Raw genomic sequence first — 27,473 nt, 5'->3', positions numbered from 1 at the left:
AATCATATGGAGATCTGTATTTAAGAAAGATGGTAATACATGCTTGTTTCCTGTAGCAACTTGTGCTTAAGCCTGACAAAGCATGTGTAATATATATATATATATATATATATAGACAAAGTGTATTTTACAGTGTGATATTGTAGTGAAATCCTTCTCCATTGTCAATAGGTTAGAACTAGGAAGCAAGGTTATCATGTGATGCACAATTAACTAATATTGTTCTCACTTCCATGCAATCTTTACAGATTGAACATGTCTCATGTGAATTGTCACATGACTCCTAATTAGCCACCTTCATATGGTCCTTTGTCTAAATAGATTTTTAATCTGTTTGTTAACTCTAGTAAGTGTCACAAGCACAGCTAAAGCTAGCTGGATAAGCCTGCTTTTTTGTAACAATGATTACACATCTTATACTAGAAAAACACCCTGTTTCTCTTTCACTTTGTATAATTTACATGTTTCTTCATCCAATCAAGTCATTCATTTTGTCAAGGTTAAAAAATAAAAATAAATAAATAAAGGGTAAACTACACTAAGCTTTCATGTAGAATCCTAAATAATTGGGATTTTTCCTATGATTTCAAAAATTACACTAATCTCCCCTGTCAGTGTTGTCAATTTACCGAAAGCGTGAAATGACAATTATACCCGTTGTACTCTTACCATTACAACATATAGACACAAATGTCATTTCAAGCATTTTAAAGGCAAATTTGGATTTTCATATTTCATTCGACATCACATCAACAATAATAATAGGATAGGTAAGTGTTACTTTGACCAGAACTATAAGAGAGATCAGTATTATTTTTTAGAATGAGAGGTTACGTTTTTTAGGCATTCTACAAGAGATGGCATTATAATTTACCCATAGATAAATATAAGTTGTTAGAATCAAGATTTTCACATGCTGCTTTCCCTAAAAAAAGCCTTCCAACTTAACTCAACAAAGCAAACATTCTAATTTAGCAGGCCCTGACTGAAACCCTTTAGGATTCAGATTTATACTTTAAAGAGGTATTTTCATGTGGCCCCTTGATTTTCCAAGATTCATAGAGGGTGTGGAACATGGATTTCAACATCTTGGAAGCATTTTTTTAAGTGTTGCCCAGCAGCCGGATTCCGCGGATCCTATCTGCAATTTTAGGAGAATATAAATAAACAAATAATAATTTAGTAAACATAGTTTTTCTCCATTCAAATACTTTCTTTGCATCACTAATGAGATCAGTTCTACTTAATTTAATATAATTTTTACATTCTTTTAATATTATTATTATATTAAGATTCCATCTCCTCAGGTAGAATCAAAATGAAGAAGATTTTAAGTGTGTTTTCTATGCACTTGGATGCAGAAATGAATGTGCATAGAAGTTTCTCTACTGATGGGAATATATGTGATCCTGTTGCTAGCATTATAATAACATCCTGCAAAACTCTTAGACCTAAAACCAAAAGGACACAACAAGTAAATCACCAACAAAATAGCATAGTGAATTTTAAAATCCTGCATTTGTGTCAAATTTTCCAAATATACAAGTTTCCAAGAAGCTTGCGTGTATATATATATACATCACGAACACGATTTATTCAAACATTCAACGCATCCATACACCAGAAGAAAAATATTGAAATTTTAAAAGAAAAGATGAATACATTTTAAAAAGAAGAAGAAGAAGAAGAAGAATAAGGGATGAATACTTTTTTCCCCTAAGCCAAGGATGAATACATATATAAAAATTATAAATTAAAAAAAAAAAAAAAATGCAAAATTGAAGAATTCCTAAAGTTTATTTTCTGGAATACCACACCCAAATACCTCACTCAGTTTCTTGGTTACCATAGAATACCTATGCATTATCTTTCCAAATAATATCACTAAAACCAAATATTCTTGCAAAACAAGAAATCAGCTGCTCATGAATCACTTCTTCAGCAGGAAGCGCCCTGTCTGACTCTTTTCTCAATGATGTAACTTCTTTATCCGCAATACCACAAGGTACGATATGCTTAAAATAGCTTAAATCAGGATCGATGTTAAATGCCAATCCATGAGATGTAATCCCAGATGAAATCCGAACCCCAATTGCGCCAATTTTTCGATCTCCAACCCAAACTCCAGTCTCACCTGTTCGACCAGCACAAGCTTTCACACCATATAAAGATGCCAATTCGATCATTGTCAACTCAAGTTTCTCCACATAATTCCGAGCACCAAGTCCATTATCGCGAAGAGATATTATGGGATATAAGATTGCTTGATGTGGACCATGAAATGTAATGTCTCCTCCTCTTTGTGTGTAGTGAAGTTCAGCGCCCATATTTCTTAGTTCAGACTCAGGTACTAATAAATTGTGATCTGTACGCCGTTTGCCAAGGGTATACGTTGGTGTATGTTGTAGGGACAAAAGAGTATCAGAAATCTTATGAGTTTTCCTATCAGAGAAAAGTTTTTCCTGCAGTTTAAGCGCATCCAAGTAGTTGACGGTACCCAGTTTCCAAACCTCAAGGCATCGAGGAACTCTCATTCCCTGAGAAACACAGCATAATCAATTTCATCTTCTTGATAAAGTTGAGGGATATCCACTAAAGGGAAATTATTTGCAGAGTTCAGCTACTGAATCTTATCGCAAATGAAACCGTGGCAATTATGCAAAATTGGCTAGCATAAAGCTTGTAGTATTTAGCTATGTTATATGGACTCTTTAAAAGTAGTAAAGTACCCGTGCCGGACACATATTGCTTGGACATGGGTATGGGCTAAGAAGCATGGACACAGATACGACACGACACGGACACGGCGATATGGCAAATCCAAAAATATTAAGACACGGACACGGACACGGCGGGGACACGGCGAATAGTATATATATATATGATGTAGTACTTTAAAAATTACTGAGTATTGATATTTTCATCAACCTCACAATGAAAAAAAAAAAACACAAATCATAACTAATAACTAATAAACTATAAAAGAACAGTGTTGAGAGTTATAAAACCAAATATAAAATAAGACATTAGAATAATAACTATTATCATTTAATTATCATTGCAACTTTATTCCAAATACAAAAGCATAGACAGAAAGGAATATTAACATTCATGACTGTTTAACATTCAGGACTTTACTGTTAGCACTTAACATTCACAAAAACCTAAAGGCTAGTCCCCAAAAAAGATACAAAAACAAGTCAATGTACTATCATCTATTTCCATCCATCATTTGACCTAGAACTTTTACCATTTACAATACCAAAAGAGTAGTACAAAACAAAAAACAGAACATATCAGCATTCAAAAAAAAAAATTCCAGACACGCGGAATGTCCGTGCCACATCCGAGCCGTGTCCGAAAATTTAAAAAAATAATAAAAAATTCCAGATACGTTTTTTGGTGTGTCCGACACGTGTCGGAGCGTGTCCGACGCGTTTCTGTGTCCGACACGTGTCGGACACAGATTCTTCACCCATTTTGGCGTGTCCGTGCTTCTTAGGGTATGGGACATGTGTCCGACACTTTTGGTTGGACATGTACTTAAAAAACACATTCAATCATTCAATTTTATTATATTATAACTCTAAAATAGTTAAATGGTTATATTGAACACTATGTTACATAAAACATTATTTTACTCTAGAAAATAAAATAAAATAATAAATGAAATGAATTTTTGCTGTGTCCTTGTATTTGGAGATTCAACATGTCCGACGATGGATACATACCCGTACTCGATTCATGTATCTGAGTCCATGTAACAAAGGTATGTAGAATAAATAGCAGAAATGAAGACCAAATGCAATTCTGATTTAAATCATTACACATTTTCAAATTTCAGAAAACATAAGAAAAAAACAAAAAGGGATAGAAAAAAAGAGAAAAAGTTAAGCACAACAATTTAATTAGCCTCTTGTGATTGTTAAGGAAAAGTTCCCATAAAGAAATCAAGAGGAAACACTAAGGAAAACATCAGAAGAGTGATTCTACCCACTAATTTTCTGATGTTCTGCTACGACTAAGAAGAATTAGTCAACAAGATGCTAATGCATGGAAAAGTTGAAATGGTAAATATAGGAAGAGAACAGAAAAGATATGGGGCCAGCAGCACATTCATCACTCTTCTAGGAGACACAAGTATACAGATTCCATGTACCACCCCAGTGACAGCTGTCACAGCATGCTGCTTTAAAATCATGTGCCCTTATCCTAAGTTTCCTTAAAGAAGATGCAGCAAATGTGATGAAACTGAAAATGAAATGTGTTTCCGTATCACCTTTTCCTACTGAAGAAAATAGACTCATCTCATCTGACTCTACAAACCACCATACAATTTAACATGAAGAAGATATCATCATAGACTCATTCCAACTGTATCTTGATAGTGTACTACCAATAACATGGTCATGGTCATGAAACAAAAGCCCATCTATAATGGACCTTTCAACATTAACAAGCAATGCACGAGTTTTCAACCAGGACCAATATGCAGTCCAAGCAACCTTGTTTTTCAGTCATCACTAAAGGTTTCCATCACAAACCGAAACAGAATAACATCCTCATAGGAATCAATATGTTCCACAGCCCAGAATACCGACAGATGGCAAAGCCACAGTGCCAAAATTACTAAATGACAAAGGCAGGGGGGCAGGATTGCTCCTCCTGAAGTTTTGAAAAGATTGCCCAAGGTCCTAAGCTACTTTAAGTATCATATATGACCACTTGAAGTTTTTCACCTTCTTTTTTTCTTTTTGATGTCTGAATTGAGAGTGAAGTGATTAACTAATATTACTAGACTTCGCTATGTAGTTAAGGCAAAATTCTAATTCTGCCAATCAGATTATATTCTTTAAGCAACAATAAACTAACCAAGGCTGATTTATTCGTGTACTATGTCATTTGTTGTCAATCAACACTCTGCTGGCTAAAAGTAGTGATTTCCAATAGATGATATATGTAGTGGCCCAACTATGACTTCCCCTGTCCCCCAACCCACCATAAAAGGCAAAATCCTGGCTCCGCATATGCCAGAGAAGTTCGTATGCACAAGAATAAACAACAATGTATTTTTTAATATTTCACCAGAAGGCTGATTTTGTGAATATTGAAAGTTTTATGGTATGGACATGCTCAATTTTGAATTCCACAGATTTCAATCATGTATCAGTGTTCTCTAGGAAAAAGGAACTGCAAACTTTATGTGTCTTTTAAGAATGTAATCACAACATATTTAGCCATTTTTAACCAACCAATTTTGCATTACGGCATACCTCTAGTTAAAATGCAATATGGATCTCTCACAAGAACCCAGCTGCCTAAGTTCTGAGATCAAGACTTCTCAGGCTGACATAGTAATTTTTTGAAGACGCCGAGACTCCACCTCCTGCAGGCCAAATAAAAATCATTGCTTTTAGTGAACCTTTAGCATAACCATGACAAAAACAAAAACTAAAAGTAGCATAAATAAAGCCACATAAATGGCACAAAACATGATCATCAAAGTAAATCGAAAAAAAAAACTTTGGGGGTCTCTTTGAGCCATGGAAGGTGCCATGCAACCCATACAGACATAAAAAAAAAAGTCACTTACTTAAACAGCAAGGTTTATAAATCACATAAGACTAAAAATTAGATCATGCTTTATTGCAGATAACATTGGCAGCAGAGTTTCATGTTAATTATCCGCATACGAACAGCAATCAGTTCGGTCTGTTTACATATCTAATCCCATTTTGCAACCACAATGTGGCACTATCAATGATATAATTCTCCATTTTAAAGCTGACATACATATATATTTTCATAACACACGTAGTCTCCTTAAATTATGATACAAGTCAAATTTCCATGGTGTTATCCACTTATGTCAGTCCATCAGTCAACGTCTATGATGCCTAGACATCAGACTCTAACAAAGAAGCCAGAGCAATGTTTCTAAATGCAATACCACAAATAGTAAGGGCTATCTCTGTCAGTGCAGACTCTCAGGCCACACAGATTACTATTTTTATGACTGGTTGCACTGAACAATCTCCAGCACCAGCATGCCATATCTACACATGATTTTACACAATCTCTAATAGTGCAATTAGTTTTCCCTGAAAAAGGACTTCCACTGCCTCGCTCTGGCCCCATCAAATGTCTCAACACACATGCACTCAAACGCATTGGAGTCGGGTTAGGACCTAACAAGCTATTCGAACTTAATGCACAACTCTGGAGTGAATTTTAAAGATACATCGTGATCTACTTGGAATTACAGAGGTTTGTGGCTTGGAAGCTGAAATAATGTTTTTCATTCACAGTCTGCACATCTTTCTAACAGAGAAGGCACTATGTGAAGCTCTTTCTCCTATGAAGTTGTATCATCCACATTAAATCATGCCATTTGAACACATGCATTTACTCCCCTCTATGTTTATATTCCTCTATAAATAGCAGTGACCACTACTCCATCTTGGGTTGCAGAAACATCATAGTCATCATCCTTGCCTTTGTCCCAAACAGGGCCAGCTCAGAACCATATGGGACAAATGAATTTTCAATTAAAACTAGCTTTTGAAATAAGGGAACTATTGACCTCAGAATTCTCTCTCTATATATGTAAACCCGATTTTCACTCCTCAACCCAACCTACTGGAATTTCCACCATATGACATGTAATAACTTCATCACCACAATAAAACCCAAATACCCACACTCTCCACAAAGTTCAAATGAGGTTTAATCCACATGGACCCAATTGATTTGAGGAAACGTCCTTGCACCAAATTCCTCAACCTAAGATCTCTAAAAATAAGTTGATCTTGCACATGTACAATAATTGATTACAATCCAAAAACCAAATGGCAGGATTGCTCAAAGCCCCTACACATGCTCTACTGAAAGTGAAAAGATATACCATTCCTAGAGACATAGTAAAAATCTAGAAAGCACAAACATATTTTAATGATCAAGCAATGCGAACCTGAGAGATTAATAACATTGTAGCGCATTCAGAACATAGAGGGTAAAAAGATCACAGATGTCAAAAAATGTAAATCGAAACCCTTTTTAAAGGATTAACATTCAATTGAAAAACCAATGAAAGGGGAAAAGTCATCAAGATATATATACTAGATGTCTGTGAAATTAGAAATGAGATGTTATTCAGCACCAATCCTAGATACCAACCAGATAAACTAGACCACACAAGATAATGCATATAGACCACTAACCTCATTAAACAATTGTCTAATCTCAAAATGAGAAGATATTTCCGAAATTAAACAAAATACAAACTTATATGAGTAATTTCATAAAGCACATGCTTCATTGAAGAAATACCACACTCGCTCATCAGAACGTAGGGACTATTTCAAGGGTTGAGTTATAAATATATTGTTTAGGAAGAAGTAAGAAAGGGGTTGACAAAAAGTCCAAGAAGGTCTGAGCCCAAAACAACATAGAAAAAGAGGCTAAGGGGAGAAAGTTTGACATCTAGTCTTTCTAATTTGGGGAAGAAGAAAACAATGTCCTGAGATTTGTAAAGGAAAGAATTAGTTTTTTGCATCCACTATTCTTTAGAGATTGGGTAATTATACATCTTTCTGTTAACACTATGTGTGTGTTGTGTGTGCAAGGCTGATGCAATTCATCAAACAAAATATAGGCATTCAATTTATCAAACCCATTTATCCACACTAGTACACTAGTTTATCATCCTGGGTCAATTCGTTCCCTACATATTTGCATAAATATATATATACAAGGCTCACTACCTTGACTTCATATTAAAAACTCGTAGATGCATTTCATCAAACAACATATAGGCATGTAATTTATGAAAAACCCATTTATCCACACAAGCACACTATGCTTTTTGTGATTGATTCAGGCATTCAATCTAAGTTTGTAAATATTAAGGGAATCATCGGTTTAATTTGAAGAAAACAGAGCTGGTATTTAGAGAGAGAGAAATTACGGAAGAGCTGTAGCAAAACATTACCTGAGAAGTCTTCGATAATGAGAGAGAATTATAACCCGAATTGGTCAGGAATCAAGTCTACTACGACGACGCCACTGGCCTCTCACAACCACTCCCTTCCTAGCTACAAGATCTCTTCTTGCAAGAAAACCATATCTTCAGCGAAGCACAATTAGTTTCATGGACATTTTGCAGAAGGGTAAATTACACTCACGTCCTCTATGATTTGTTATAATTATAGACACCTTTCATACAGTTTGAAAAATTAAACAAACCTTTCCTAAAAATGAAATAAATTTACATTGACATTTCTTGTGTTACAGTTAACGCAAGTCCATAATAAATTTTATTGATATCATATATTGAATAAATTAAAATTTTTTGTATTACCCTTTATCCATCTCCTCTCTTTCACACATACAAATAGTACTAGAGTCATTTATTATTATAATTTGAAGGCATTTCAATAAATTAGATAAATATATTAATGCATTTGATAGTCATCACTAAAATGGGAGGTATTAATTTTATTTTTAATGAAAGTTTGAGTGATTTTTCAAATTACAGGATAGATTCCTATAATTATAAAAAATAGGTTTAGAAAGTTCATGTTTCAAAGTCTAAATGGACGTTAAAGGCTATTCAAATGAAAGCCTGAGAAGAAGGTAAATTACCCCGGGATACTTCCGCTTTGAAACAATTGATACTATCATTTGAGTAATGAATGATACGGAGTTAAGAATAACACAGTCGAGTATAAATCAGTAGGATAATTGAACTTTTACTATTTATCATTTTTCTCGGTACACCAAAAATAGGAAATTCTTTATATATTGATCGGGTATTACATAATAAATATCCCTAGAATATTGCACAAAATTAAATTTTGATTATTAAAATTAAACAAAATTGCTCTATAATTCCTTAAACTGATAAAAAGATAAATAGTGATCAAACTTAATTACAAATAAGTTATTAATTGAGGTTAATTTGGTCAAAAATACTTGTGTTATGTTTAGGAGTTTCAAATCAGTGATTTAAATTTGAAATTGAAGGTAATTTAATTTAAAAAGTTAGACTAAATTTTCTCGAATTTTAAATCTAAAGTGCCTATTCATACTCCAAACACAATATTAGTTTTTTTTATTAAAAATTGTAAAATTGTTTTAAGAGGATTAAATTACCCCTAATAATTCTTTGGGTGTCATCCTTGTCTGTCTACTCCTCTCGTCCTCCTCTTAAAATTTAAAGTTTGCAGTTGACTGAAAAAAAAAAAAAAAAAAGACTTAAAAGTAAATCGTTGGATTTCATCATACGGTCAGGATTGTTTATTTACAAATATAAGAGTTTTCATAATAACAGTCTCAAGGCTTAAACACTTCTCTCTCCTTGAGAGTTTACTGTTCCTCACAATATTGAGGTTCTCTGTGCATCCGAGGTTGGAGATTTCTTCATGGTAGTGGTCTTTGCTTTGGAATAATGACTTCTATCTCTCATCCAATCGGAAGCTCGATCTTGCGGGTTGTATGTATGGCTAGAGTTTTTGGCTTCCCTCTACTCTCCTATTCAGGCACGGATATGCGAAAGGCTCAATGGAGTGCACCGAATTTTTTTACTATTACATTTTATACCCTTAAATTTATACTTTTTTGTATTTATATTCAACCCCCCTCGGGAATCCCTAGATCCGTCCCTGCTCCTATTTGACATTTATGTGAGTTTTCGGGCCAGAAAGGAAACCGTGAGCTGGATTTATTGGCAAGGAAAGCAAGCTTTTGGTACAGGGATTTCAGTTAATCGCTGTACTTGGCGATGTTTCATTAGTGTTGTTGGCCATTCCGGTGACGGCGAATCGCAAATCAAGTATCCAGGGATTCCATCTTGTCTTTCTCGGGGCTTCCATGTTTGTCCCGTCAGATTTGTTGGGTACATAAAAAATGCGCACTCTATCACTCTTGCGGGGGAAATTTTACGATATGGTGGTACAGCTTTCAAAATATTAGATCAAAGCTGAGTTTCTTTTGCCCATGAAAGCTGGAAATTGATCAATTCCTTATGGGAGTCCTTAGGATGATGCCCGCTCAGATGGACATCCTTTCGTCTGATACCATAATTATAACTTACGGTTGACGTCTAGGTGAACCTTCTAGTGGAAGCAAGATGGACCGCAAGGGGCGCGAATCGTCTCCATGGCACCTCTCACTGGAGGGTGTCCATGGCAGATCCAATTACTGGGACGAAGCCACTTCAGCCTACTTTGCCATTTCATTGCCTTGTCAGCGATGACGAAGCGCCAAGTCAGCAATAACTTTTTAACCTTACTTTTTTAACCATATACGAATACTACCGACAATATACGTACTTACCATATACGAATACAATATACCAAAACCATCCTCACCACCGGTCCTCCTCCGCCACCACCACAACCGCGGGCAACACCACTGTTCAGATCTGTTTTAGCTTCAACATCATTTTCTCTTTCAGAAAGAAAGTGTTCTTTTTATTTTTCTCCTTTTTTTTTCCTTCTCTCTTTCAAAACCTTTTTGATTACTTCTTTTCTTCATTAATGGCAGATTTGAGCTTTTTCTTAGCTATTTTTCAGCCATCTCCTGCTTTGTTTTCTCTTTCTAGACGGTTTCGTTTCTCTCTCTAAATCTCCTATCTACCGTTCTCGATCTCTTTCTAAACTCTTTCGTCTCTCTCTAAAGATTGTTCCAATTTCTTGAAACGAAAATGGCGGTGATGATGAGCAAATGGGTCTTTCTGGCACTTATCGTCTGCGTCGTCTTCTCTCTGAGAAACCCCAAAGCTGAATTAGAGGGTGTCAATCCTTCACCAACACCTTCTTCAATTGATGCGAGAGAAGGCAATAAGAGAATTTTTGAGACCGAGTTGACTCGGCAGAGACAGAGCCACGGCCGAACCCGAAGACGATTTTTTCTCCACAATCTGGGCCTGTTAAATAGAACTTCAAGTCTAATCAATATTAATGCACCTTTCCAACTTGTGGGCAAATATGCTTCCTCGCCCCTAGTAAGTTCAGGCACAATGTTTGGCCAGGATTAATGGATAGCCCAGTGGTATTGCTGTGGATCTTTTGTTTCTTGTCAGGATGCTTGTGTAAATTAGTTCTATGTAATGCGTAATGTGCTCTGTTTGCCACCAAAAAAAAATAATAATAATAACATTCTCACTGAGCGCAAATCAGCTCAACAGTGGTTTTAAGAGATTAGTCTCTTTCTGATTAGGCCCTCGCCTTCAATCCGACGAGTGGGATGTTGGGCCTCTATGGCTGTTCTCCAAACAAATATCATATGTACATGGTTTCCGATGGTATGCGGTAACATAGGCGTTTTAAATTTGACGGGCTTCAACAATAAATTAAACTTACTTAATGGCAAAGAAAGAGGTCAATAGTTCAAATTCCTTAGGTCACCCATGATGCACATAGAATGAAAGAACTGCATGTATCTAATAATAAATTATTATGGAAATACCTTGAGAGGTCCAACACCCAATCGTCATCACAAAAATATGTCTAGTGATACCGGATAAAAATTCAGTGTTTGTAGACAAACATATTTTTTTTTTTTGCAGATTATATTCCAGCTTTAAAAACCATTGTTTTGTACCAAAACAAAAATTTACAATAAATTATGTTTTATAAAAAAAAATTAGATAATTTTTTATTTCCCTTGCAAGCAAACACCTAAATTTATTTTTGAGAAAAAAACAAAAAATACAAAAAAAATTTATATAAAAAATGTACAAAAATACCCTTACTATTTAATATGTGCATATAAATCTCAAACATCTGAAAATTTATGCTAATTACCCCAAATCGTCAATTTTGACCCACTAGTACAAAGATGTATTAGTCCCACCTTATAAATTCACTTAAACAGCATACACAATAATTCCCAAACGCCAATTAATAGCCATTTTTCTTCCATTTGTGAAGAAAAAATTACAAAAATATTCCTTTAGTTATTCCCAAAGTGAGATGATGGATTATGGATATAAAATTACACACAACTTCATTAACTTCCCATATATATGTGTGTGCGCGTGTTAAAAAAAAAAATTCGGGATTTCTACCCTTTTTCGTCTTGAAACTATTATCCAACACACCCCATATTACTTGTATACGAACTTAAATCCTCGACAATCTACTTTGGAGGGTGTTAAAGTATCCCGTCACCACTGGGCTACGGCCCTTGGTGGTATCAGTTTGTATATTTCATTACTGCTTAAAATGTTTCATTTTATAACTCCATAATAATCCAAAGTAAAATACGTTTAATCCAGTGCAGAGGCAAAACCATATTCAAATTCTCAACAACCTGACCAACATTATTCATGCAATCTATCAAACTCTATATGACAGATTCAATCCTCTGAATTGCTTGTTCTAATTTGCAGAAATGAGATGTTATTCAGCACCAATCCTAGACCACACAAGATAACGCATATAGACCACTAACCTCATTAAACAATTGTCTAATCTCAACATGAGAAGATATTTCCGCTGGCGAATCCATTCTTGGCCGATGAGCATACGAGGGTAAAAAAGGATCTCAAGAACACTACAAACACGCTAAGACTTAAAAGCCCCACTCCTAAAAAACTGCCTAGTGTTACCTTCTAATGCTTGGACTTCGGAATGTCGAGGTCTTTAAATATGGGACTATCAACTCCAACACCCATGGCGTTGAGACCATTGTCGACGTAGATAACAGCACCGGTGATAGCTGAAGCCAATGGTGATGCCAAGAACGCAGCAGCATTCCCCACCTCATCTGTTTCATTTGTTTCTCAAGCTCAGTAATAATGGGTAAGATGAACAGAAAAAACGAAGAGGAAACATCTGCATAGAGCTAAAGCTGAGAAGTTCTTTATTTTTACCTGCAGACAGTTCCTTTTGCAGAGGTGCGTTAGCTATTGAGTATTCAATCATTGTATCTATGAATCCAATTGCCTTTGCTGCACGACTTCTTAATGGGCCTAAAATTTTCATGTTTTTAGTTAAGATATAAGATTGAGGTAATACTAATACAAAAAAAGATACTAACATGTTTACAACATAAATGACAGATATACAAGATATTTGTAATAATATTCATATGGCCCAACCTCATCTTGGTAGGTGTAACGGGTCGGCCGCTTGCCCTCTAACTCAAAAGCTTAAGCTATTGAGTAGTGTTGCATACCCACCTATTTATATCCATTTAACTTCCCATCCGGATCCGATGGGGACACCTCTAACAGTAGGGCACTAAGGAATCCCATTTAAATACAATGGGGCAGGAAAATGGATGTGGAGTAAATTACTGCAAGGTAGTTGTGGAGGGTGTCTTACCATTAGTTATGTACCCCTTAAGTCAGAAGTAGCCACCCCATTGGACTAAAACTATGATTAAATACCTTAAGATGAAACATGAGCCCTTAGAGGAACTCAGAACCTCAGTCAGAGAAACCAACAAAATAATGCATTAATCCAACAGAATCATTTTATTCTGCCATGTTACGAAATACACACGGAATGATCAAGAAAGATCATATGGTTTCTCAATTTGTGTGGGTTCAATGACTTGACATAACTCATAGCTATATAAAGCATGTGGTCAAGTAAATAATTCTTCGGGTTAAAGATAGACACCCAACTAGAAAAGTGTAGTTGGTATGAACCACCATTGTGAAGGGGTAGATCCTCCATTCTTCTATCATTAGCTTAATCAAAGACATTAATGTCTCAATCTCTAGCAAATGCTGGTATTCAAATGGTGGATTTGCCATTAAATTTTACACATTGGATTTGAAAGACTTTCTCACAACACCTTATGTTAGAAAAAGGTAATTCAATTAATAACAGGAAAATGAAAAGGTAATTTACCAGCTGATATCGTGTTGACCCTGATCTTATGTTTTCTTCCCGCTTCAAAAGCAAGCACCTAAATTTGACAACAAATTTCCACCATTGTGAATAAAGAATACATAATTTGGGTGGATGCAAAAGCTTGAATAGCAATTAAAGGAGCACTCACTCTTGTGTCACTCTCAAGTGCTGCTTTTGCTGAACTCATACCTCCACCGTATCTGTATCATGTAGTCTAAATTTAAGGACTCTCAGAAGTAATGTATGTAGGAGATCTTGAAGAAGACAATCACTCTCATGCATGTAAGTTTGATAACCCAATCAAAATGGGGAACAAGAAAATCACACATACCCAGGAATGATCCTCTCAGAAGCAATGTATGTAAGAGAAATTGAAGAACCACCTGAAATAACAACACCTGGTCAAATTCTAATAACATGTCTCGCCAAAGTAAATTGTATATAATCTGAAAGGCAAAAAAGAGAAATGAAATAGGAAGCCAATATGAGAAGGAAACACATATCAGGGTATTGGAAGGAGAGGAATGCCTGGGTTCATAATTGGAATGAAATGCTTCAATAAAGAAACATATGAATAACTTGAGGCTGATATTGCAGCAAGATATCCTTTCCTGGATGTCTCCAATAGAGGCTTAGTCACCTAATTAGAAGGTGCCTGTGTTTAGTAATGAACTGAATGACGTGTAGATATAATACATTTAAAGAATATGTATATACATACCTCCGGCCCATTAGCAAGTGAATGCACAAGAATGTCAATGCTGCCAAAATCTAGTTTAACAGTTTCTGCAACTTCCTGTGAGAAATTTAAATAAACAAGTAATGAGAGCATGATTCATCTTATCGAATATCTGGAATAAAAGGCCAAAGGTCAAGCCCAAGAGATCCTAAAGCTAGTTTAACTTGATCATTACATGTTAGCACGCACCAAAAAAAATTCAAACTTCAAACTATCAGAACACTTTTGATACATCGGGGAAGAATAAGTGAACCGTGGAATACATTTACTAAATTGAATTAGTCCAATTTACGATTTTGTTTCCGGTCAATTCATAGTATGAATTCGGTTTATATCTCCCGGTAAGCAATGTGCTATCATGAACTCTGAAGGACCACAGATCTTTGGACCTTTGAGAATGAAGAAAATAATATTGTTAGCACTCGCAAGAGGACATAAATCTCCAACATCACTCCTTATTCTTGGCTTTCACACAGTGGTAAAGCATGTCTATTCCCTGCTTCATCGGACTCAACAGATGTGTTAAAGATTTACTGGAGGAATCAGTGAAGGAAAATCCTCCAGTATTGATGCTCTTTCCTATTATTGAAGATTTTACCGTTACTAGAGGAATCAGTGGAGAATAATCCTCTAGTATTGATATTATTTCCTATTTTCTATCTCTTTCCATTATCATCATTTCTTCTCCTATATAGAACACTTTTCATAGAGCCAAACTCTTTTACTCTTTATAAGCCCAAACTCACATACATTTAATAAACCCAAATTCACATACGTTTCTTTTCTTCTTTTTTTCACAAGCAAATTCACATACCTTTCAAAAGCCCAAACTCACATGTGTTGCCCATCATCCCATACATCATTGTATCAGCCATTGGATTGATTGAACAATTAAAAATATGTAATGGAAACTGTGACAACCTATGTGAGCGCGTGTGATGTGGGCGGGTGCAAGGCACTGGATCTCACATCGCTTGGGGAAAGGAAAGTACTATATGTAGGTTCAACACCCTTCTATACACAACGCGTTTTAAAGCCGTGATGGCCGTGAACCCATCAGAACTCCAAAGTTAAGCGTGCTTAACTTGGAACAGTACCAAGATGGCCCTGGGAAGTTTTTGGTCCCGGAAGCCAAAAGCGGACAATATTGTATCTAGATAGGGTGAGAACTGTTACAAATAGTATCAGAGCCGGAGCCCAGCCAGAAGTGTGGCCAACGAGGACATTGGGCCCCACGGGGGGTGATTGTGAGGACCTCTATAAGCAGGTGCGAGACACTGGACTAACTACCACACTGGCAGACTACAAAGTGTAACGATCCCACATATGGGGAAGGGGAAGTGCTATATATAGGTTCAACACCCTTTTATGACACAATGCGTTTTAAAGTCGTGATGGTCATGAACCCATCAGAACTCCAAAGTTAAGTTTGCTTACTCTATAGTAGTACCAGGATGGGTGACCCCTTGGGAAGTCTCTGGTTCGGGGGAGCCAAAAGCGGTTAGTATTGTGTCTGGCTATGGTGAGGGCTGTTATAGAAACCCTAATTATATACCGCCTCAAGTACTCCCCTTCAAGACAGCCTCTCTCTCTCTCTCTAATGTCTTAACTAAGGAAGAAAATGCCATATTCTTGACATCCTTGATCAAATTGATAATCCTACCAAGGAACAACAAGCCATTCTTTAGTATATCAAAATCATTTGAAATACTTCTCCAAAACCCAAAAGTAACCCAGTTACTGATCAAGACACCTACGATACCATACACGTACCCAAGACTAGTCTTAAATAAACAAATAAGAAAGAAAATAACAAGAAAGAACAAACACAAAAGACAATTAGAAATAATAGATTCCAAATAGTAAAGGACAAAACAACAATACAAAATTAAACATTTTTAAACAGAAACTTACTTATAGAAGCAACAAGAAAGCTTAACCAAGCTTAAAGCTTCCAATAGACTCCAAAGAAAATGCTAAAAACTTGAAACATTCTGAAGAAAAAAAAAAAAAACAGATGCCCAAACACCAAGATTGGATCTCTTTTTATAGACAGAAGGAGTCCGGAATTCAAACCAACATTAAATTACAATGGATGAGAATTGCTTTAATTAAAGTAACTTTATCAAAAGGAACAAAACCTTTATTAAAGCAGAGAACAGAAAAGTAGTCTTCACATGCTATAAGCATAGTCTTCACATGCAGAGGGTCAGGTATCCTGGATAATTATGGAGTCGAATGGGGCCCATAGACATAAAAGTCAAAAAGGTTATAGGGTAATTCTATAACAGTCATCACCATTTGGTGAAAAAACAGATTCTTCTGACATGGCTTCATCTTTTTTGAATACGAAGGGCCTGTTTGGTTTGTAACTATGAAAACAGTTCTAAAAAACTCAGGAAACATAAAACTGTTCTCATAGTTCTCTGAAAATGGGCATTTTTTATAACTGAGTTTTCAGAAAATAGTTTTCAGAAAACTGAACCAAGCAAAGTTTTTGTACAGTTTTCTGTTTTCAGTTCTCTGAGAACAGAAAACTATTTCCAGAATTACAAACCAAGCAGACCCGAAGTGATCTTCAGAATCTTAATCAAATAAGGTGAATTTCATTTCAATAACAATTTGTCTTTTTAATTCTTCTTTAGAAATATTTGAATTTTTGCTAAGACTTTTAGCTTTAATTTCTTTTTTGAAAGTGGATAATTTATCCATGGTCTGGTTCAAGAGCTTTAGAGAAACGTTCTTCCTTAACATAAAAATCTGCCATCCTCTCAACTTGAGATATTGAAATATCTTCATAATTGAACTTAAACCACCATTTTGAGGCCATTTGTCTAGCAATACAAGGAGTACCATTACTAGTTTCGTCTATAACATATTGTCAGGTAACAATCTATGTCAAAAGAATCTATTTTTCCACCAAATGGTGATAACTGCTATGGAATTACCCTGTAACCCCATTCGACTCCATAATTATCTAGGACACTTAACCCCCTGCATGTAAAGACTATACTTATAGCATGTAAATACTACTTTTTTGTTCCCCGCTTTAATAAAGTTTTTGTTCCTTTTGATAAAGTATTTTTATTAAAGTAACTCTTATCCATTGTAATATAATATTGGTTTGAATTCTGGACTCCTCCTGTTTATAAAAAGGGATCCAATCTTAGTGTTTGGACATCAGGTTTTTTTTCAGAATGTTTTAAGTTTATAGCATTTTCTTTGGAGTCTATGGGAAGCTTTTGGTCAAGCTTTCTTGTTGCTTCTGTAAGTAAGTTTCTCTTTAAAAAAGTATAATAGTCTTGTTTAAGTTTGTATTGTTGTTTCATCCTTTACTATTTGAAATATATTATTTTGTATTATTTTTAATTGTCTTTTGTGTTTGTCATTTTTTGTGTTTGTCATTTCTTGTTGTTTTCTTTCTTATTAGTTTATTTAAGACTAGTCTTGGTACGTGTATGATATCAGAGCCTTTGTGTTTTATTGATCCCAATTATTTACTATTAGTGTGATTCTCTGTTAATCACTTTGTCGCATCTATACCCTTTGTTGCCGCTTAGCCGTAGAGAAAGGCATTAGGCTTTGTTAAGGGTTTTGTTGACCGATACCCAGAGATCATTTCTAATGGATAAATTATTGAGATCAATGTTTCATAAAGATTCTAGTTTCAGTAGTTCTGGCTCTCATATTAGAAATATTAGTGAAGTTAGATAGAGCTAGCATGGAAAAGTTATTAGTTAATTGGACAACTCCCAAAATTAAAGTTAATGATTTATATTTTCGCGAATTTGAATTAAAACAGACTTATTCTATTACCAGTTTCGTCTATAACATAATGCCAAGCAACAATCCATGGGATCTCTCTCTCTCTCTCTCTCTCTCTCTCAATCCCGTTTTAGTGTTGGTGGAATCATTATTAGCGTTGAGTTCTCGAGGAAGAAATTGGGAGATCAACAAGTGAGATCGGAGGTCAACAAGAGATAGGGCAATGATTTGCTTCCATCTTTCAAATCAGAAAGTATATTGATCTACAGCTTCTCAATTTGATTCCTTGGATACGTAAGCGAGCTCGCCAAAATGTTGGCAAGCCAAGCTCAAGCCTGGCTTGACCAAGTTCGCCGAGCCAAGCCCAAACAAGGTAACGCTTAGCTCGGCTCGGCTTGGTTGATTGCAGCATTATGTAGAATGCTAAGTTTACCAAAGCATGAACCTCCACAACCAATTCTTCAACATAATTCATGACTTCTAGATAAATAAAATAAAATAAAAAATAATTTTCTTAATATATATCAATTTCAGTGGGTTCTTTGAAGACTAAAATAAGACCAACAAATGAAGATACGGGCAAGCCTTCAAATGCTATAGGTGGTCAAATCACAGGCCCCATATGCTGGCAAGAAACCCATATACAGACAGTATTGTACTCTTATTTGTATATAGCGTAAACACAACTGCCCAAATATGGCCTTCAAACCTCTAACTTAAGGCTCCAAAAGTTTCCTCCGCCCATAATTAGACATGCATCAAAAATAGTGGGAAATTTTTTTTTGATAAGTAAAAACAAAAAAAATGAGTGGGAAATTACTAATACCTGAACTGTCCACTTGGAGGATCCAGCATAACGCTTATTTGTTTTTATCTGCGTGAAGTCAAATCATAATATCAGTGGAAATGTTGAACATTTTCCTTCATAAAATTATGAATTATGAAACTATACAGGTCTCATTACATCTTCAGGTACATCTTCTAGGTTGTCAAAAACAGCATCTAGGGGATATACTTTGGTAATCTCCATCAAAGAACCATCAGGCAGACTGAAACATGCAATAACAAAGCCACTCATTAAGCATTGCCCATTTTAATATGACAGAAACACAAACCTAACATCTTACACGCGTGATTCATCAAACTTCCCACGTCGTAGGCTGGATTCAAAAATGTTTAAAGCCTGCAATAGAAGTTTACTAACCAAAATTATTGGAAAAAATGAAATTGTTACGAAATCTCTGGAATAGCTTATTAATCAATTATTGGACAAAATGAAATTGTTATGAAATCACTTGAATGGAGGTAATGTGCCACCACATATTATGCCTATTCCACTTACAGGCACCCAAGTTCCAACTAGAATTTCAGCACCTGCAGCAGCCAGGGATTTTGCGATAGCCCAACCATATCCATTATCATCAGCTACACCAGCAATGAATGCCCTTTTACCTAGAGACAGCACAATTAGTTTTAGTTTAGGAAGGAATTCTGTTGTATAGTGCCCTCAAGAATTAAAGTGGCAGAAGGAAGTCATTAGCATGGATTTTGCAATATACATTCACAAAGTCAGAGAATCATTTAATATGAAAAATAACAAAGCCCCAGCCGTTATCACGCAATTTCTCCATATTACTAATAGTTGAAAGTTAAATGAAAAAAATGTATGTGTGTATACATAACTCAAACGAAAGTAAATGAATGTTGGAAGAATGTTGCTTCTGAGAGTTCTTTATTCATCCAACATACACAAATGTATTATGTATAACATAATTCATAAGCCACGGTAGGAGGGCTCCTTGTACAGATTACAATCAAATCACATGGTAGCTTTATTAAAATTCATTTTTCCTACCAAGATATTTAAAATACTGAATGAAGACAAGTGGTAGATTATAATAGCTGAATAAAAGTTATAAACCACCATTTCAAGCATCCTATAACTAGGAAAGAAACCATATATGACCTTATTAGCTCACAAGAAGAAAAGCGGGAAACACGAGGATCAAACCTTTCAAATCGATTGGCAACCCTGACGAAGGCTTGTTTTCACTATCTCCAGACATTGCCTTTGTAACAACATTCTCAAATTTTGCAGGTGATGATGTGAAACTGCGCTGAAAATATTGTGCAGATGATATATGACATGTGCTAGCAAGCTTTGTCCATGATGCCCCTCTAGAACTGACACCAATACTTGCCACACCAACCTTAAAAATTCTGCGAGTAGAGGAAATGGAGGGCCTTGCTGCAGTAATTTGCAGGCCAGAAGCCATGGTTGCCGCCATTTTTAATGTATGAAATCTTGCAGAATAGAATATAAATCTGTGGTATATGCCAGAAACAGAACTGTTTACATAAAATGGTCTGTAAAGACTATGAAATATCTCACTACAATATATAACTTAAATTGAAAAGAAGTTAAATAACTTAGAAAATAATAAAATAAGAATAAGAAGAAAAGGGACTAAGTGACTAACAGAAAATCAGTACAAGACATCATTTGTCTGCTGAGAAAACTAGAAAAATAAACTAAAATTGGAGTTGTCAATGTTAAATTCTTCAGTATCTGAGACCATAAGAAAGCAAAAACCTCTACTCAATTCAACATTGTTGAGTAGTTGCCTTCTACTCTGTTTGTTTTGACAAACTAATTGTGGATACCACTTTGAGCATTTCCTCTATTTCCTCTTAAACTCTTCTTGTTTTCACAATAACTTGAAAGTTGAAACCCTCTGCTAATATCAACAACAAATTATATCCCTTGTCCTTAGATTCAATTATGCAAATTCTAACATTTCACATTGTGAGTGCGCTAGTAAAATTAACAATTATGTGAGGGCTTATAATTTGTGAAGCACAAATAGAACTACACCATAATAACCCCTAAATATTTGAATGGAATTTCTTCTCAGGATAGTAGATATCTTTTGGATGACCAATCTCCTCACATTTAAAATTTTCCTATTTAAAATTTTCCTAGATAAATAAGAGGGCACTTCCTTAGTCTTTATCAATAAGGAGCCCAAAGAAAAAAAGCTTTAAAGAAACTAGGATACTTAAAGCGATACTGTAGAGTTGTTCTTCACTAGAACATTAAAAGCATCATTATCCCAACAATGACTCACATAAACTAGTAAAAGTAGAAAAGAAAGCTCAGAATTTAATGGGTCTCCCAAAAAAAATAAAAAGTAAAATAAAAAACAGTTGAAGGGTTTCAAATGAAGATTTTCAACTTTTGTGTGTGGGGGTTGAGAAAACTAAGGAAACCATACTTAAAATTCTACTGAGTAAACAGCATTTAACAGTGATTTGTTCTCATCAAATGCAAACACATTTGAAATGGTGTTATATTTACTTCATTTTTTAACTTCAAATAAAAAAATTAAAAATAACCCCAAAATCTATACATTCTACATCAACATATCGCAAAAAATTAGAGAGAGACAAAAACTATATTAGAGTAGAAAAATAACGAACGAACATACATTTTAGAGAAAGAAAGAAGTAAATAGAGAGAGAGGGAGAGAGTGGTGAGGAGCCTGACCTCTGTGCCACCTCGGACGCCAATGCGAAGAGTCGTTGAAATAGTGTATTAAATTTGTATCAATGAAGATTGGTACTCTCGTTGAAATCAGCTGTTTTTGTCGAAACCCTAGAAAAATAGGTTTCGATAAAAACGAAGCTCTCTCCCGGGACCAGGGAAGGCTACAGTATCAGATCTATGCGCTCATGTTCTCGCAGAGTGTACCAGTTGAGGTATTAGTGTGTCCTTGGGCTTTTTAATGGGCTAATGGTGCTATTTTGGGTTGGTGGGCTTCATTTTTTATTATTTTTTCGGGAAGGTTTGGTACGCTACATTGTTTTACGTAGTCTTTTTCTTTTTGAGCTATTTTGGGTTGGTTGGATATATTCATTTCTTGTTTTTCATTGTCTTTTCTTTTGACAATCAATTTTGAATGGCTGGTGAGCGAAAAACACTCCAATAATATGATATAGAGTTTATAATTTTTTATACGTTTTGAAAGATTCTTAATATTTAATTTTTTAACAAACAATGGTCTGAATATTAAAAAGACTAAATTGTCCCTCTATAACTAAATAAACAAATAATTAAATATTAAACGAATAAAATGTCCCTTTTTTTCTTTTTTTTCTTATATATAAGGACATTATTGGTAGAGAAAATGATATTTTTAAAATTTTATATTTTACAAATGTCATGTGCAACACACATGAGTAAATTTGTAACCAAAGAGTGACTTTAAGCCATTCTTTGATCATTTAATTAACACACTTATTTACCAAAAAAAAAAAAAAAACCTTAAAAGTGATATTTGCCCAAAATTTAAACATAATGAGTGTTTTTTTTTTCACTTAGCTCGTTTTAAATTACAAAAAATAAATAAATAAACAAGGATTCAATTAGAAATTGAAACTTGATAGCAAATACAAAACTATATTAGAAGTGAAATTACAAACATGCAGTTGAATTTAAGTAATTGATACAAGGCTTGATGTTTAGTTTATTTTATTTTATTTTATTTTTTCCTAAGTATAGAAAAATGAATTTTGATCAAGGTTAGAAAGTACAACCAGATTTCACATCATCATTAATCCAGATAGGCATGGGGCAGAGAATGTTTTTTAAAAAATCACAAAAAATAGAGATATTTTTAAGATTTTCACAAAATTTATAAGTAAATTTGTAAATAAAAAATTTTCAATGGGGGTAACTGCCTCCACTAAGCCCTTAATGAGTCTATCCTTGCATGCTGTCTGTAATACTTCTAATTTTAAAATGATAGTTTTGGAGTTTATTTATTGATTGTATTGCATTTTTAATTAATTATTTGATTACGTGGCTAATTGTTTATGTGTTTAATTGGATTAATTGTTTAAATTGATTATATGCTTAAATTGTGTATTTTAATTAGTTATGAGTATGAAATTATTTGGTTAAATGCTACATGATTATGTGTATTTATTTAGAAATCAAATTTATTTTATTTTATTTCTAAAGGAAATGGATTTGGATAGTAGTAATTGACCAACCCAATGGGTCACATGAACATTCAGGAAAAAAAATAATAATAATAGGTCACATAAACTACTTGGATATGAGTCTTGATGGGTATGAATAATTACCCATTGATAGTTGTATATATATGGGTATATATATATATAAGGATATTATTATTATTATTATTGCTATTATTATTATTTTAGTATTAATAGTAATATATGGATATTTAGTTATATAGGTATATATATATGTGTATTAATGTTTTAGCATTATATATGTACATACATATATAGCAGATGCATATATATGTTTTATTTTTTTTTTCTTTTCTTTGTCATTAAGGTAATTAGAAGTGGAAAGGGATTAGGATTTAATTACATATATGTATGTTATGATAGTCTGCCAAAGGGTTACAAAACCCTATTTACATATAGAAGAGGCAAAGAGAAGGAGATGTAAGATACAAAGTATTTTAGAGAGAGAGAACGTCAGAAGAAAGAGAGGATTGGGTGTGTGACCAAGGAAGGAGAAGAAGGAGGGTTGTTTGTGGCTAGGCCAGATCAGCAGAGAGCAGTGAAGGCAACCCAAAGGTCGCGGGAATCTGAGAAAGAGCATAAAGAAGGAGTTTAAGGTTTTCAACCCGAAATCCTTAAGGTAAGTTATTATTCTAACTATTTTCCTTCGATCACGTGTTCTATACATGGCTAGGACAATTCTAGAGTTATTAAACAGTAAAATCGACCATGTATGCATGCTCAAAAGGATTAAATACAATGTTTATGTTTTTGTGTATATGATTGTTTGATTTTGATATTTGATGCATAAAAACTTGTTTTAATTTGTTTAAATTATGCATAAAGGATTAAAATAAATATTTTGGATCGTTTGGGACTTAGTACAGACACTTAGGACCCTTAACGGAGGAGAACGAAGCAGAAAGAGGTCGCCGGAGAAGAAGAAGACGACTTGTAACAGGAACGAGTCGAATCAGTTGCTAATCGAGTCGACTCGGTTGGAACTAAGTCGACTGGATTTATGAACCGAGCCGACTAGTTTGAGAATAAGCCAACTCAGTTAGGAATCGAGTCTACTCCTTCTGTGAAGGAGCTGACTAAGTTAGGCTGCGACCTGGGTTCAATGTTGTAATCACCCAAATATTTTTTTTTAACCTATTTTAATAAATTTTAAGGGTTAAATGGACTTGGAAAATTCCTAAACTGCATAATATACCTTTTATGTACTAAGGGATTGGACAATAGGTGAATTTAAATAACTTCTATGTTGTGTAATGAATGCTTTGATTTATTTAATTGTTTTAACAATTGAAATAAGTGTTTAAATAATTCAGTGGGGACAATTGCCCCCATTGAATTATTTTATTTTTAGTAATATATACTACTATTTTATTTATTTTGATATATATACTTATAAAATTACACAATCGCCCCCACTAAAATTACTAAAAATTTACACTATCGCCTCGTCTCACACAATTTCCTGGCTCCGTCCCTGGGTGTAAGTTAACTGCATGCTATTTAAATTATCATCATTGCTTAAATAGACGCAATAAATATCTCTATGATTTATATCATGCTATTTCTGGATTATTTGATGTAAAAATTTATATGTTACATCAATTGTTAAGTTATGGATTTAATGTACCATTGTCAAGATATGGGAGCATATAATGGATGGATTAACTATTAAGTTAAGTCATATCTATTCGTGTCAGGCCACGAAACCAGTTGGATGACATACTATTGAAAAACTATGGCGGAATGTTTACTTTTATGTTCTGGATAGGATGGACTTATATATATATGGTTATATGCCATGATATAAGCTTGAGTTTCAGGATTAATGGTTAGGGAGGGTATATTGCTTGGGATGCATAGCTGGATATAGTGGATAGTTGTGTGCCCTAATAGATCATGGTACTCATGCCCATTATATGTGCGTTTTACATGTTGCCTACTATTCAGGTTGATGTCGCCTTATAGTCCAGTGAGAGTCCTTTAGTGTGTACCTATATATATATGGATTATATAATTATTGTTGAGTTGACTAGGATGTATATGTATATCGGGTCTCTTTTTGGAATGTAGTAAAGTAGAACTTGTTTGTGGGCCTGACCCACTATGTAACGACCCTGATTTTTAGGTTAGCGTGTCCTGTGATGAATCGAAGATTGACCCGATAACGGATCCAGATACGGAAGCAAGAAACAAGACTCTAAGAAGTCAAAGTGACCTTCCATGAGGTCGTGCAACTCAATAAAAACTGACGCGAAAGCAAAAGATCAGAAAAATAACAATTAAGCCCCTAGGGGCAAAATGGTCATTTCTGAAACTATGGATTCAGGTGCCACCGAGCTCACCGCTGGAAAGACAATGAAAAACTAATGAAGGTAGACTCAAGAATCACATGATTCGGGGTCCGGTTGAAGAAGATATGAAACTCTATAGTTTCATAAAATCAAACTTTTGGGTTTTTGAAATCAATGCGGCAAAGGTACTTTACATGGGTTGAAATGGTCCTTTCAGACCAAACAAAATGCAACCAAGCTTACCATTAGATAGACCGAAAAAAATTAATGAATCTAGACTCAAGAATCACTTGATTCGAGTCCGGACGAAGAAGATATGAAATGTCAAAGTTTCAAAAAAATCAACTTTTGGGTTTAAAAACAGTGCGGCATGGGTATTTGACAAAGGGGTAAAATGGTCTTTTCAGATAGAATTGGATGCAATTGTGCATACCGTTGGATAAACAAGCAAAAGTTAATAAACTTAGACTCAAAAATCACTTGATTTGGAGTCCGGATGATGAAGATATGAAGCCTCAAAGTTTCAAAAAAATAGACTCACTTTCTGGGTCAAAAATCTGGGCATGAATAGTGTTGTAACAGTAAGCCACATTTGATTTTTTTTTTTTCTTTACAGAACTGAGGCTATGAACGGACCCTTAAACGAGTTTTTCTGGAAAAACACAAAGAAGAAACCCTCTTTAAAATCACGTTTTCTACCTGTCATCATGGAAGAAACCAAAAAAAAACACGATGTAAAGTCCCTAAAATGCCCCTTGAACAGCATAGGTCAAGATGGACCCAAAAAGCTGCTACATGAGTTTTTTCAAAATCTACCCACAACAGAGAGCAAAAACGGGTTAGAAGATGAATTTTTATGAAAAAACACAAAGAAGAAACCCCCCTCAAAATTGAGTTTTCTACGTGACACACGAGAGAATTAAAAAAAAAAAAAAAAAAAAAACCAATGTAAAATGCCCAAAATGCCCCTCCATGAAATCTGGTCATGGAGGTCCAAAAAGCTGCTAAAAAAAAAAACAAAAAACTGAACTTTGCGATCGATTTCCGGTACCAAGAAGACATTTTCTGAAAAAACACGAAAAAGAAACCCCCCCTAAAATTATGTTTTCTAAGCGACTATATCAAAAAAAGAAAATAAAACTGATGTAAAAGGTCCAGAATGCCCCTATGTCAGATTATGCAAAAAAAATGTGAAATGAATTCACAAGAGGCTCAAATCACCAAGGATGAAGTTTTACCCGGAATCGACCATGCACGCAAACGTAACTTACCTATTAGGACGTGCTACAATAGTTCACGACTTAAAAATACCACTGATGCAAAATCCGACTCCCCAAGAGGCAAAAAGGCAAAAATAAAACTTGGAATGAAAACTCGGAATCCAAAAATACAAAACGGGGTCAAATGACCGTTTGGCCCTTGGCCACATTTTAAACATGATTTATAAGACCCTATGAAAGAATGAAAACGGAATTCCCACACCCGATGCAACCATGGTGAGATAATGATTTGGAGTTTTTCAATATTTTCCTAATATTTCAAGAAGTTAGAAGTTACAAAAAATTCAATATACATGTCAATGGCCTCCGGCCTTGTAATACCCCGATTGTTTAAAGGATTTATTAATTAAGATTAATTACTTTTATTTGATTTTTAAATGATTTGTTTGATTCAATTGGAATTAATTGCTTTTATTTTATTTTTAAATGATTTATTTTATTTAATTGAGTGTTATGGTCAATATTTTTT

The 27,473-nt window shown here is 34.6% G+C and overlaps 2 protein-coding genes across 3 annotated transcripts; both read right to left on the bottom strand.

Annotated features, from left to right (window-relative positions):
* Window positions 1-1,616: 1,616 nt before the first annotated feature.
* On the bottom strand, window positions 1,617-8,181 carry LOC132311311 (octanoyltransferase LIP2, mitochondrial). The gene is made up of 3 exons (XM_059809191.1): window positions 7,991-8,181; window positions 5,274-5,386; window positions 1,617-2,537 (listed from the first exon to the last, which is right to left on the bottom strand). Exon 3 carries the CDS (start codon window positions 2,532-2,534, stop codon window positions 1,857-1,859), a length of 678 nt encoding a protein of 225 aa, XP_059665174.1. The 5' UTR covers window positions 2,535-2,537; window positions 5,274-5,386; window positions 7,991-8,181; the 3' UTR covers window positions 1,617-1,856.
* Window positions 8,182-12,251: 4,070 nt separating this feature from the next.
* Window positions 12,252-22,129, bottom strand: LOC132311310 (enoyl-[acyl-carrier-protein] reductase [NADH], chloroplastic-like). 2 transcript variants are annotated; one of them, XM_059809190.1, is made up of 13 exons: window positions 21,920-22,129; window positions 20,384-20,721; window positions 19,715-19,824; window positions 19,500-19,555; window positions 19,337-19,421; window positions 19,199-19,246; window positions 14,590-14,664; window positions 14,397-14,508; window positions 14,200-14,251; window positions 14,017-14,068; window positions 13,866-13,923; window positions 12,878-12,976; window positions 12,252-12,771 (listed from the first exon to the last, which is right to left on the bottom strand). In XM_059809190.1, the coding sequence occupies exons 2-13, from the start codon at window positions 20,658-20,660 to the stop codon at window positions 12,617-12,619; spliced, it is 1,179 nt and encodes a 392-aa protein (XP_059665173.1). In that variant the 5' UTR covers window positions 20,661-20,721; window positions 21,920-22,129; the 3' UTR covers window positions 12,252-12,616. The 2 variants fall into 2 exon arrangements, with proteins under 2 accessions (XP_059665173.1, XP_059665172.1); XM_059809189.1 differs by having other exon boundaries at window positions 20,384-20,697.
* Between the last annotated feature and the right edge of the window lie 5,344 nt (window positions 22,130-27,473).

This window comes from Cornus florida, unplaced genomic scaffold (genome assembly GCF_030987335.1).
Source record: "Cornus florida cultivar Cherokee Brave unplaced genomic scaffold, ASM3098733v1 CherokeeBrave_3.0.0_Hap2_Chr06, whole genome shotgun sequence".
NCBI classification, from domain to species: Eukaryota; Viridiplantae; Streptophyta; class Magnoliopsida; order Cornales; family Cornaceae; genus Cornus; species Cornus florida.
The sequence above is the reverse complement of the archived record's forward strand: the minus strand, read 5'-3'. Positions and strand labels throughout refer to the sequence as shown.